This window comes from Strix uralensis, chromosome Z, assembly GCF_047716275.1.
Source record: "Strix uralensis isolate ZFMK-TIS-50842 chromosome Z, bStrUra1, whole genome shotgun sequence".
NCBI lineage: Eukaryota > Metazoa > Chordata > Aves > Strigiformes > Strigidae > Strix > Strix uralensis.
The window spans coordinates 82,522,022-82,536,146 of NC_134012.1; the positions used below are offsets into that span (position 1 = coordinate 82,522,022).

Consider the following 14,125-nt stretch of genomic DNA (forward strand, 5'->3'; position numbering starts at 1 on the left):
GCAATGAAAAAGATGCAGGTAAGAATGGAGGTGGAAAAGCTTTTGCCTGGAAGGTCCAGTAATTCCAAGTGGTTACTGGGGTGGACCACTTCTTTATGAATGATCAGGAGGGCATCTTAATCTTTGATTTTACTAAAGAAATGTATTGCCAGAAAAAACCCAACAACTTCCTTTTCTCATATTGCTTTCTGGTTTTATGGTCCTGGAACTATACTCAGTGCTGTAATTTATTTAGGATTATGGCAAAGCAAGCTGAGGTGGCAAAGCAAGGTGAATATATCTCTTGGTTGGCAGAATTGAGGATACCAGCTCCTGCAGTTCTCTTAGGTGTCGTGCCTTCTGTGTCTTTCTGAGAAGCTGATTAGGATCCTTCTTCCCCTTTTGCCCACCAAGGTTCTTGAGACTAGTGCTTTCAACTTGGTGACTACAGCTTTGAAGTGATCAGTTGCAGAACATACTGTAATTAATTTCTTAAAAATTTGCTCTCTTGTAAATATTATGGGCAGGAATTTAATTTTGTATTTGCCGAAGATATAGATAGTAAAAACAATGAATTTGTGCGGTTGCAGACTAAAGTGTGCCTGTGTCAGAGCTGTATGAGGGTTTTTTGTTTTAAACACCACATCCTGAAATTATTTTACACTGATATTTGTACTGATAGCTGAATGCTTGAAAAAATCGACAGAACAAATGCTTGTTGTGAATGAAAGGTTGCACAGCTGCAAGGCAGACATCTTTCTAAGTCATTACAAACAGTCATGATTAAAATAACAGTTTATGATTAAAATAACAAAGTTTTGGGCAAATATGTATATTAGCCATGAGTTTAGTTTCCAGCTGGAGAAATTATTTAATGTTTGTGAGATGACCCTTGGCCTAAACAGAAGGGTGCATATTGGCAGAGATGCATGCTTATGTTTGACACGTTTGACCTGATGGCTTTGTATCTCACTTTAGACATGTTAAGTGACTTCTGTTAAGAATAAGCTTGTATCAAACAAGCTATCTTTCTTTTGTAATATTTGCAGGTATATTTTTACATTATTTTTTTCTTTTACTTTCATGCTTACCATGTAAAATCCTTTCAGAAAGCAACAATAAACTGTAAGTAAATTAAATGCAAATTCTCCAACAATTGTTTTGTTGCCTAATTGTGTGGTCTAAAATGAGTTGCAAAAGCGAAGTAATGAAAGATTACAAGTATCAAGAATAAATTCCCCATTGTAGCTGCAGATTATCATATATATGTGATTCGGTGGTCAGAGTATTAGTCTGTAACATAGTATCACTAAACATGTAATTAAATCAATTTGTGACCTTTTTTTCAGTGATTAAACTGAAATAATATTGGGGGAATGTAAATTTTCAGGGGGGAGGAGGGGTGAATATAAGAGAGAAACTGATAACAGCATTGAAATTAATGAGCTGTTTTAACGCTACAGAATGCAGATCATAAGCATTATTTTGGAGGCTTGGGGAAGGGATTAGCTTAATATTTCACTGGAAAATGCATAGGGGAAACATTCATTGGTACTGTATATGACAGTGGGAAGGGGAGATAATTTTAGAATTCATGCCTTGTAATAGCTTGTTGATTTCAAAACATAAACAGTAGCAAACCCAACAACAGACGAGTAAGATAACACAGATATAGTTTCCTTCATTCTACTGAAACAAGGGTCCACAGGCGCTTTCTGCAGAATTGGAACTGCAGCTTAGTTCTCCCGTGAATGTATAGTCTGGAAGTACTGAAGAAAAATTTAAAAAGGAAGACAATTTATAATGCTGTGCTTGTCTAGAATAAAAGCACACTATATGTACTGAGAAACTGTAGTGATTTGCTGCTGCTGCATGTTTACTTCCCTTGCAACCTGAAATAATCTTTTAATTTGTATATAAAGTTGGGGTCTGCCATCAACATAGAATCTGTCACTGTATTGATGGTACAAATCACTGTAGGTATTGCCCTGTGTTTAAGTATGGGTTTAAATTGCGACAGACTCATGTTAAACATTAGGAGACTTTCTAGTAGGGAGGGTAATGAAGCACTGGGCTAGATTGCTTGGGGAAGTCATCCATCCCTGGAACATTTGGAACAAAGTCTGTAAATACTGTCAGGAGGGGTATGGATATGGTTTATAACCCTACTCCACCACTTTGTGTAACATAGGATTTCTCAAAGTCAGTTCTATTCCACTTTTTCTGTGACTTTTTTTCTGGGGGAAATTCAGAGCATAAGTTGTAGAATTGGATTTTTGTTCTGAAATCGGGGAGGGGAAGAAATATCCTGGACTTTTAAATTGCGCTTTGACACAGCATTTCCTTGTCAGTAATAATCTACATTGCTTCCAGTAAGAAAAGAAAATCAACCATGTGTTGAGATTTGCTTTCAGGTGTTTCTGCTGCGCTTTTTGATGTTTAGACAGTTCAGTGAAATACTGTTGATTTAAGATTTAAATTTAACAGTTACAGCAAAAGAAAAATGTCACTACACATTTTTAGAATTAATTCATAAGGTCTGCTCTTTTAATTATTTAAATCAAATTCTATTTAAATGGACAATTCAGTTGCAGGGTTTTTTTTTGGGGAGGGTGGGTTAGGGAGCAGAGGAAGTTTTCACTGATACTGTTTGAAGTCTGTAACATCCAGCACTTCACCCTCAACATTTTAAAATATATGCAGATGATATGTGAACTTGTTAAACATATAGTAAAAATGTTCTACTTGATTGCTTTAATTTTTGCCTACAGTGACTTCTCAAATACCTTATTTAAAGTAAGTCCTCAATTTTTCTTCTGAATAAAATCATTGTAAGCCTGGCTTATTGTACCTGACTGTATATAAACAATGGCAAACCTACAATAGGTTTTGTTTTGGTGTGGGGGAGTTGAATTTTTTTCTGGCTCCTTTATGCTGTTTAAAAAAAGTGTTTTTCATCTGTTTCATCAGAAATTCATAGTCCATCCTCAGCCTCTCTGGGTGACTGCAGAAGACATAGAATTGTGGCATCACAACAGATTGGAAGTTGAGCGAGTTGAGGGTAAAATCTTTTAATATGATTATTCACAGCTGTAAGAGCAGATTAAATAAAATATTCAAGACAGTTCTATTTTAAACATGAAAATCTCAGAAAACTAAAGGAGTGTAACTTCAGAAATGTGGGAACATGAAATTATTTGCATTATTTTGGTATAGAGAGGAAGAGAATTTGAATGATGATACAGGGAGAGAAGAACAATAATACTTGAACATGGAAGCTTTTCACAGTCCGCTAAGAAGCCAAGAAGCACATTGCTCTATTAAAATGTCTCTTGCAGGTTGTTTTTAAACCAGAGTAGATAAAAATAAATGGGACTAAAAGCTTGCATGCAAAATGTTACTGTTGTGTACAGGCATTTTGGGGAGCACTAGGTAATTTGACACCTATAATGAAATACTGAATTAGTAACTGTAATGGTATTGGCAGCTGCTTCAGTATGAAAGGTAGTAAGTATCTGCATAGTCTGAATTTATATGGCATTTTTCTCAGCTTGTTTAATACAGCCTTACAGAAAAAAAGATAAAGTAATATACCATCAGGTATTTCTTCTGGGGAGAGATGGGAAGAAAACTAATTCTTAATGAATAGCATTCTTGGTAATGTCTTTATTTTAATTTCTTTAGACTATGTCTGAATGCATCCAGCTCTCATTTGCTGTTTGTAGAATTGGCATTTACACGGTAAGGCAATGTTCTAACTAACTAAATAATTTTTGTTAGTGTTAATGCCATTTGGGTGAAAAGAAATTTCTTAGTCTTTTGGGATTAAGTAATGCAGTTAGCAAAAGGGATTTTAAACAGACGACAGCATGGTTTTGTCTTGTCAAAGATTTACTAATACCAGGACAGAAAAAATGTTCTCCACTTCAATTAAAAAGGTAAAGAATAATTCAGCCAACCTCTTAAGGTGTAAGAAAATTTAGAATTCATGTGTATCGGTTGCTGAGAATTCTAGCCTAATGTAATTGCTGAAGGGTTTATATATATTTGCTTTTAAATACCAGTGATGTTTGAGTAATGTCATGTATTAAAACATGTTAGCTAAATGCACATATTGTTGTAAACTTTGTCTGGAGTGCCTTAATATTTTCCATATGCTGTAAAGTTAAACTTCCCAAACTTAATTAAGTTATAGAAAGGAAATATGCGGTTTACTTCAAACATACGTCCCAAATATGTGAATTTTTATTTTTTTTGCTGCTCCCAGTTGTTCCAGCTAATGATGAGAACAGTTAGATGAATAGGGTGTAAGCTTAGCTTACACAATGTATAAGACACTGTTGCTCAAGTCATGCTTCAAATCCTGGAGCTTTTGGAGTGGGAATGATGCTCCTACAGTTAATGCTTTTCAGGAGGAAGCCTTGCACATACGACTTCCCATTTTATTAGGATGTACAGTCAAAAGTGTAGTAAGGAGACTTTTGAACAACTGTGATGAGGACTATACCAGTAAGTCTTACTTCAGGACAGAATCGCAAAGCTTAGCATTTGCTTTGATTCTCAGAATTTGGTTATAGGTAGGGTTTAATATGTGCCTGAGGTCTTTTTCTGTGACATTTGCCTGCATTCTGTTTTCAATATCTGAAAGGTTATTTTCTGAATGGTAGAAAATAACAGATTTGGGCAATATAGACAAAATCCTCATGGAGGAAGCTGCTACTTGCAAAGTCAAAGGCATATTTTCCTGTGCTATTTAAGTTCTTTAGGAAGTCTTTCTCTCTCAAAGTTCCTATGTGATAGTAGTATGCTTATCTTGAAGGATCAGAGACGGTTACAGTATGAGGTTTTTTAATGGCTGCAAGGTATGTCAGCCGCAAGGAGTGGGTGAGGGAACTGGGGTTGTTTAGTCTGGAGAAGAGGAGGCTGAGGGGAGACCTCATCGCCCTCTACAACTACCTGAAAGGAGGCTGCAGAGAGCTGGGGATGAGTCTCCTGAACCAAGTAACAAGCGATAGGACAAGAGGTAATGGCCTCAAGTTGCGCCAGGGAAGGTTTAGACTGGATATTAGGAAGCATTTCTTTACAGAAGGGGTTGTTAGGTGTTGGAATGGGCTGCCCAGGGAGGTGGTGGAGTCCCCATCCCTGGAGGTGTTTAAGAGTTGGGTTGACATAGTGCTGAGGGATGTGGTGTAGTTGGGAACTGTCAGTGTTAGGTTAATGGTTGGACTGGATGATCTTCAAGGTCTTCTCCAACCTAGATGATTCTATGATTCTGTATGCAAAGCATCTGCCAGCTCTTTAGAAGGCTATAGTAAGCTGTTCAGATTAATTTGAGAGGATGTCCAGGTATAAATATGTGTGTATTGCAGAATCAGGTATAAGCAGGTGTCCTGGTTTAGCCAGGATAGGGTTAAGTTTCCCCAGCAGTGGGGGGAAGCTCTAGCCGGGTTATTCAATACCATGCTGACATCACCTCCTGGCGTCAGATCGTGGGAGAGTCGGTGAACGCGTGTTTTGTGCCATCGCTCTCCTTACTGCTGTATCTGTACATATCTTGCTCTGTTCAGTGTTATTACTGTTATTGTTGTTGTTTGTTTTGTTACTGTTGCACTGTTGTATTAAACCTCTCCTTGTATTTCACTCCCTTTGTGGGGGAGGGGCAGCGGCCGCATGGTCTCAGACCCTGGCAGGGCCTAAACCACCACAGCAGGTATAATGTGTAGCAACATACACCCTCTGACAATAGTTGGTTCTGTTTTAGTTTGAAGTTGGTACATGTTGTGTGTATACTGCAGTGCGCTGCTAAGTTGTGGTAGCTGCAGTTACAGTAATAGTTGGATAACTGATATCTCATTGTGACCTTCTGGGCAGCATAATATTTAATTTTGTCAAATGTTTTAAATTGCAAAATATAAAGAGCTAGCTTCATTTATGAAAATGCTGAGAAGAACTGATTTCATCAACTGCTGGTATTTAAGGGAGGAAAGTGAGAAGGATGATGAGTAGGCTTCAGAGCATCCAGAGATGCACTGTTGTGTAAAGGGAGGACATGTGTCCCATGTAAAGTGTATTTGAAGGCTAAAATGGTTCCTTTAGGAAAATGCTAGGTGCTGAGAGTACTGTCACTGGGAAGGCGAGTTTCAGGTGATCTAGCTGGAGAGAGGGTTTGGACAGCTTTGGTATCAGAGTAAAGGGAGAGGCCTGCTGAAGTGAGAGCTATGCGGAAACGCAGTGTGATAGTTCCTCCCTCTGCACTGTGCCCTGCTCTTGCTCAGTCATGTAACTCAGTCACTGGGTTTGTTGCTCAGGTATGCGAGCAGTCTGGCAGCCAGCAAGTACGGTGCTCCCTACTGATGTCAAGAAGCAAGACACAAAACTCCACTTCATATTTCCCATTTAATTAATTCCATGTATCTTGTATCGTGTGCTTAATACTGCATGCTGTTTTGCAGATTGAATAGATTTTTTGTTTTGTTAACTGGCTGATTTTTTTTATCCAAAATCTCAGCAGTCTCTCAAGTGCCAGTCCTTACCAGCACTATGTGTTCAGTTTGTACTGTATTACTCAGACACTTTCTGTTCCGCATGTCTTTGTTGCGCCGTGCTGCAAGTATCTTGCAAAGGCTTCTTTGGATTACAGACATCTCAATTGTTAGTCTGTTATCAAGCTGCTTATCAGTAATGCTCTTGAGCACCCATTACTTCAGCTGTGCTACTCCATTAAATAGGCTTCCTGTTTTTCAGGCCTGTACAGATTATGAGATGGAGGAAGGGTTGATATAGTTATCCATGGCAAAAGAGCCTGTGCTGCCTTCAGCTACCATGACTAAGAAAGAGGGTGAAGCTTCGTTGTATCTTGAGCTAGGAAAAACAGATCTTTGCAAGAGTGCAGAAAGAGATGTGATGCCCATTTCGGGGGAATTAAACCAGATGAGATTACTTAGAAGTGTATACCCATGAAGGGGGAAGTAGAAAAGCAGAGGTGGTTAATATGAAAACTGTACAGGTATTTGTAAGGATTTGAAGCTGAAAGATGTGTATCCTAAAATGAAAACATTATTATAAACGTAAATGAAAACTTTGTGATAAAAAATCCAATCAACCAACCAACCAGCCAGAATCAAACTCAATTTCCTCTGTGTGTTCTAGACAGCTAGTACCTTCTGGCAGAAATACCAGTCTTTTCAGATGCTTCTTCCACTGTACTAGTGTGTGAGTCAGATGTGTCAGTTGGAAGTGTGGGAACAGGCAGATAAATTAGTTCTTGAATCTGCATGACCATGGAGATTGTAAGAATATGACATCTTGTAGCAAAGATTATGATTATATTGTCATTAACTTCCTTTCTGTTTCTGATTTAATTTTCTCAACCAGGTAAAAATCGTAGTAAAATAATGATGGAGAGTTCAACCAACATGAACATCACAGGAAAAATAATCCAAAATTTGTTATCTTATAAGACAGTTTTTATAATGGGACATTTGCTGCCTGTAGAGGTATTTAGGACTCCACCTCAGAAACAGTGTGCATGATTGTATGCCTACACATCTCTGGAAGATTCTCTGATACTCTGTACTAGGCTTTGAGACCTTTTTTCTTCTCAACTGTTTGCGTATAATAGTAAGCTTTTTTGAACAGGGGTAATAAGGTATTCTTTTCTATCCCTACCCCCTAGATGTGATTGCAGGAATAAGCAAAAAGTAATTTTCATATCACTTGTTGTTTTAGATAACAAAACAAGGACAGAAGCATCTGCAGTGGTGAGAACCATGCAGAAAAACTAAGGAGACTTAGTGAAAGTGTGGTTCTTTGCTGGTATGCATTAGAAAGAAAAATAATGGAAAAGAATATTTTCCCTTTTTAAGAAATTAGAAAGTAACAGTTTTCCTTGATTGCAGAATATGGCATCAATAGATAAACAATTATAAAACACTAATTTAAAACCAAAACAATAAGGATAACAAGTTCTCTGAAGAGCTTTCTGCTTCTCATGCTGGGTATGGCAAAAGTGATGCACTATAGCAGCATTTCATCAATGTTGACATCTTCTTCCTGAGAATGATGAGTAATGGATATTTTGGTATTAGTAGCCTCTTGGCTTGAATTTGCGCAGTGAGATGTGGAAATAAATGAGGCATTTATACAGCTGTGCTTACTATAGTTTATATATGGTAAGTAATATAAATAATGCAAACATGCTTTTAGTTCTCTGGTTTACTTTGGATTCACTTACCTTTGTCTGTTTATAATGATAAATTCATGTCTTTAAATGGTGTGACTGGAAACAGCTGGTGTGCTAAGGAATTTGACATTAGAACAAAACAGAAATAACATCTATTCATGAAGTGGTGGAGGGGAAGCTCTTAAGAGAAGAGAAACCAACTGAGGCAGTAACTAAAGGCAGTCATGGAATAGGAGGTAATCATGGAGCGTGTTTGGAAAGGTTCAGGAGCCAGCCTGTGACTTACAGTATGGAAAGCTTCCTGTGAGACTCTTCCCCTCTCTGACGTGGTTTCCCATTGGAAAATGCAAAGTTAAAGTAGTAACAGAGCTCATACAGCATATCCTGTCTACTCCTCCCTTTCCCATGTCATGTCCTTGACATGAACAGCAAAACAAAGGCACAAAAGGGTAGCAGGAAAAAATCCTTTTATGTGCTACCCTTTGGGACATGTGGACAATTCCATTTACAGTCACTGTTGATATTCTGTGGGTAGACTGCTGGAAAGGAAAGGTATAAATGTTTTCAACTTCCAGCCTTAAATAAAAGGTTCTTGCGGTCACCAGAGTCTTGGCAGTGGCTTGGATTTGATGGGAGTATGTCCACTGTGTTGTGGCAAATCTATCATCAAGCTGTTTGAACCATGCTGGTTGTGCTGTGTGTTGCTACCACCTAAACAGGAGAAAAAGAGGCAGAAAGTTCTGATGCATGTGTTGTTCTGTGCATGTGAATGTTAGCTATAGCGTGGATATTTTTGCCATGAGACTCTCCCTTTTACTTTTCTGAAATAAACAAAGAATTGTGACTTTTTTTTTTTGCCCCCCCAAATGAGGAAAGGAAAGTAAAGACAGGTGGCACGGGAAATCATCAAGGCTGGGCCAGGAGTGAGGATCAAAATACAGTTCTCTACCCTTTCTCTCAGCAAAGTTCATTGGTTAAAGTAAACTACTTGAATTTCTGAACAGCCTCTCTCTGTGGCCAGAGCTCATGTTATCTGCTCAGAGAGCTCAGCAGCTTGGTCCAGCCAATGCCGCTGTGACAGCATTACTTCCCTGAGCTATTAACTGATTTGCACTGTACTTACAGCCCTTTGACAACCTCTGACAACTAGTAATTGATTTCACTGGGAAAGTTATGGTTTGCCAAATTAGCCTGTTAATTTTTATCAGAATGAAATTCCCCTTTAACAAACTTGCAAGCTGCAATAGGGCTTTGTCCTGAACTAGGGACATTATGAACTAGGGTTGTGTTCCTTCTGACTGGTCTCTGCTATCCATGTTCCCATCCTGTTCTAGAAAACAGCAGTGTTGTTCCACAGACCATTAACTTTACAGAGGACTAGGAAAAAGCCCAAATCCTCAAGAGTCTCAAATCTTTGCTGTTCAGTTTGTATTTATCAAAGCTGTGTGGTTAGTTATCCTGTACATAAACACTGGTTTGCATCTTCCCTTTGGAAGTCAGGATTCCTGATCTTCAATGCTGCTGTCTTTCCAGAAAACAGTTGTGTAATGTACTGGCAAAATGCCATGGTTTGCCTTCAGTGGCTGCTCTGCATGAAAGATAAACTACTCCTGTGGGCTCAAGTGATGCAGGGGGTGATTGTGTGAGCGTGGAATTTTCCTGATGGCCTCTGCTGAGCATCCTTTTTTTGTACAGTTTGCAAAGTAGCCTCTTTTAATTATAAAAATAAAAAAGAATTCTTTTAAATGAATAATAGATTTAAAAGGTAAATTGAAAGTACATTGCAAAGCAAAGGTATTCAAAATCCTGAGTCTCCTATGATAAATATCACATGCTTGAAATTTGAGCTGTCCTGTGACTGTGGACTCAGAAAGACAGCAGTGGGGCATGTGGAATTACTGAGTGGCAAGTGTACAAATCCAGCAGTTAGCTCTGTTATTTGAATTACTGAGGGAGCAAAAGACTAGAAATGTCTCTTCAGTGAAAATAATTTTTTTCTTTCATATTCTGTAGTCCAAAGGTTGGGACTGTGTATAGCCATGAGGTTTGCAAAAAAAATAGGTTAATTTGCAAGGATTCCTGGAGTCTGGCTGGGGAGTTCTAAATTTAGTGAAAGACTGGCCAATGATTATGCTAAAAGTTGCATGCACTGTTCTGTGTGTATGCATGTTCAATCACATCCTCTACTTTGTGCAGCTGCATAAATAAGAATCTAACAGGTGACCTGCAAATGGATATAGTGAGTATTGGTGATATACCATTCATAGTATTTGCATACAGCTGTTCAGTTTATTTATCGGTCTGTTACAGGCTTCCCAAAAGTGGTGTTGCTTTTGAGTAAAGAATTGTGGATTATTTCTGGTTGGTCTGTATTTGCCTTTAACAACAGCTGGACAACCACAATGAAAATTATTAGAAATAGTAGAAATTATATTTCTTTCAGGATAATTACGTTTTACACAAAATGTCATGTTACTGCAGCAGTGGGATCAGTCTCTTCATGAGGTCTTAGATTTGTTTTGATACTGTGAGTTCAAAAGCTTGTCTGTTTTCCTTAGGCTGATAAAAGATTGCTTTTCTCTATGAATGTGCTTGCACTGTATCCTGAGGGCATCAATCATACATTACTACTATGATTACTACTGTATATTGTTCAACTCTCTTTTCTGAAGACATCGTGCGTTTCATAGAATCATAGAATGGTTTGGGCTGGAAGGGACCTTAAAGCCCATCTTGTTCCAAGCCCCCTGACATGGGCAGGGACATCTTCCACTAGACCAGTTTGCTCAAAGCCCCGTCCAACCTGGCCTTGAACACTTCCAGGGAGGGGACATCCACAACTTCTCTGGGCAACCTATTCCAGTGTCGCACCACCCTCACAGGAAAGAATTCGTTATATCTAATCTAAATCTATCCTCTTTCAGTTTAAAACTGTTACCCCTCATCCTATCACTATGCTCCCTGATCAAGAGTCCCTCCCATCTTTCCTGTAGCCCCCTTTAAGTACTAGAAGGCTGCTATAAGATCTCCCTGGAGCCTTCTTTTCTCCAGGCTGAACAACCCCAACTCTTTCAGCCTGTCTCCTCACAGGGGAGGTGCTCCAGCCACCTGATCATCTTCGTGGCTTCCTCTGGATGCGCTCAAGCAGGACTACGCCATTCTTGTGTTGGGGACCCCAGAGCTGGACACAGCACTGTAGGTGGGGTCTCGCGAGAGTGGAGTAGAGGGAGAGAATCACCTGCCTTGACGTGCTGGCCACACTTCTCTTGATGTAGCCCAGGATACGGTTGGCTTTCTGGGCTGCGAGTGCACATTACTGGTTAATGTTGAGCTTCTCGTCAACCAGCACCCCCAAGTCCTTTTCCTCCAGGCTGATGTCAATCCATTCTCCACCCAGTGTGTATTTGTGCCTGGGATTGCCCCCACCCATGTACAGAACCTTGCACCTTATTTTTTTTGAGAGTAGGTATCTTTTAAGGGAAGAGGTTGTACAAGTGAATAGTAGATTACAAAAATTAAAGGAAGTGCATCAAATGCTAAAATTTCATCTGAGTTAGCTTATTTTTGGGAAAAGACCCTTCTAATTCTCTCTGTTAATATCTTTCTGGTCTTGGTGTTCTTAATGTTTCTCCTCACCGTAAAGTTGAAAGTGTTTGCTCAGGTGTTGAAGTTAGTTTTGAAAGTGGTCTGCTGAATTTCTTGCTGCTCCAGCTTCTTTATAATCATAGTCTGCTGTCTTCAAAATGCTTTGAGATTGTGTTATGTGTAATTAAAGCCATAAATGCTTTTGTGAGGGCTGTTCTACAGCATCCTTTAGATCTCTTTAGAGTAAATAGCCCTTTTTAGATCAGCCTTGTATTGCAATGTTTGTATTTTGATCAGTTTGATAATATTTCACACAAATCTTCAACCTATTTATATTCTGTAATATGAAGACCTTTAAAGAGTGCCACTTCATTTTTATTGGCAAGGATTTATATAGTACAAAATGTCATTGAATTTTTAAGGAGTTTATATTGCTGAGTATTGTTGAAGAGTAGAAACAACAGGGTTTAATAGATACTGTAACTTAATACAATGGTTCCACTGGTATGAATGTTAATAAGTACACATACTTATATTTCAAAACTTAGCTTTTGAGTAATCAAGTGTATTAGTATCTCAAATGCCATTCTGGGCAATAGACTTTGAGGAATTGGTAAGATGTGGGAAGTGATATCAAGGATGTCTGGTGTCCTGGAAAGCAGAGGTTACTTACAGCTATCACATGGTGTGTTGTAACCAAGACTTTAAAATTCTTTTTCTGGTATTGTCACAATTGCCTGTGTAAATGTAGGCAAATCTCTTGCACCTCCCTTTGCAGCATTATTTCTTCTAAGGCTTCCCAAACCTGCAGCGTTAATTTCCTAGCTGCATTTGGTACTATCTGTTGAAGTGCTAGACCCACCTTGTTTCACTCACCCCATTTGATGTCCTCTTTAAGAGCACACAGACAATTTGTTGTGCAGTTATTTTATTAAATGTTGCTTCTCAGGCCCACACATGACCTACCCTTTTTGCTTATCTCCTTGCTCTTTGAAGAGCAGTGCTGTGTGCTTTCAGTGTGTTTGCTTCTTGTTGAAGCGAAACACGTAGTGCAGTGCATGGGTCTTCCTCAGGCCAAGTCATATGAAGTACATCTGTATGTCCTGTTTGAGATGAATAGACATGGCAGAAGAGCTCCAAGACTGTGCAGAGGTGATTTTGTTTGCAGCAGTTCTAGCTAGCACAAGGTTGAAGCTGAATATCCTTAATCTCTGACTCTTCTGTGGCAGTGTGTTGGTTACCTGATTTGGGAAACATGCCAAACCTCCCTCCTTGCCTCCTCAAAACTCCTGAACATCACCCACATGGTGTGGTTCTGCATGTTCAAGTTTTTTTTGGTTCCACTGCTTATGGAATTACTTCAATGTAATCTGCTAATGTTTGTCGCTGTCTTTTCTCTTTCATTGCACAATTCAGTTATTCATTATTTTATCTATTTTCTACACTCCCATCCTGTTCAGTGGTCCCTTAAGCATCACGTTTGTTTTCTTCATCTCTCTGATGTCATTCTACTTCGTCCTGGCCTTCTCTGTTAGATCAGACTTCTTGCCCCTGACAAAAATAATGCTTTTTATTCTGTACAGCTCACTTCACTTGTACCTCAGACTTGTTTCTTAGTGTTTCTTTAAAAATTTCCTCCAGTTTTACAAGACTGTTTTAACTTTTTCAGTTGTTTGTTGTGGTGAGCGGTGGTGGTGGAAAGGTGTTTATGCAGATGAAACATTTTGAGGTAAATGGTATGCTAGAATCTCCCTCAAATTCCATTCATGATGGCTTTTTTAACCAATGTTGACACTGTAGTGTAGTCAGACAGCACGCACTTCAATTTACGGAAGATGATTATTTGTTCACTGATTCTAAAACTGCATGCATTTCCAAAACATGGGAGATTTTGTTTTGTAGCCAGGTCTGTGTTATGTTAGTGTTCCCTTGAAGATCTGCTTACTTCATTTTGTTGTCATCTTGAATTACACAGAAGACATTCCAGTGCATTTCTCTGGATTATATACTCTTAAGTAATAACCCCTCTGTATAGGGTCATACCTAGAGGCCCGACAGAGGTTGATACTCCATTTGTTTCCTAGCGTAGTCTCTGCTGTGACAAGCAGACTACAGGCAGATAGGGATTGTATCAAATGCAGCAGTGTGTGTGGAAACTGTGCAAGTTCTGTGCCACATGCACTTCTTGTCTACACGTGGAAAACAAGGTGGGATTTGTTGTGAAGCTGAATTTGTACAGACACAAGATCCCAGAATGATGAAAGGAAACAAGCCAGTAGAGTAAAACTTGACAAAAGACTTTTCATTACTGACATCAAGGTCTGTGTTTCAGATGCTTTTGCCTTGCTCTTTATAAGAAGTGTGTTGTTTTTTCTCTGC

General features: G+C 38.9%; 1 protein-coding gene across 3 annotated transcripts in view; it reads left to right on the plus strand.

Annotated features, from left to right (window-relative positions):
* Positions 1 to 14,125, plus strand: part of ARL15 (ARF like GTPase 15) — a 228,009-nt gene that overhangs the window by 9,894 nt on the left and 203,990 nt on the right. For 2 of the 3 annotated variants that reach the window (XM_074855616.1, XM_074855620.1), the window contains exons 2-3: positions 2,950 to 3,040; positions 3,664 to 3,720. The exons of the other annotated variant lie outside the window; for it this stretch is intronic. In XM_074855616.1, coding sequence (XP_074711717.1) covers positions 3,667 to 3,720 — 54 coding nt within the window. In that variant the 5' untranslated portion in view covers positions 2,950 to 3,040; positions 3,664 to 3,666. The remainder of the gene's footprint in view (positions 1 to 2,949; positions 3,041 to 3,663; positions 3,721 to 14,125) is intronic. 3 annotated transcript variants of the gene reach the window in all.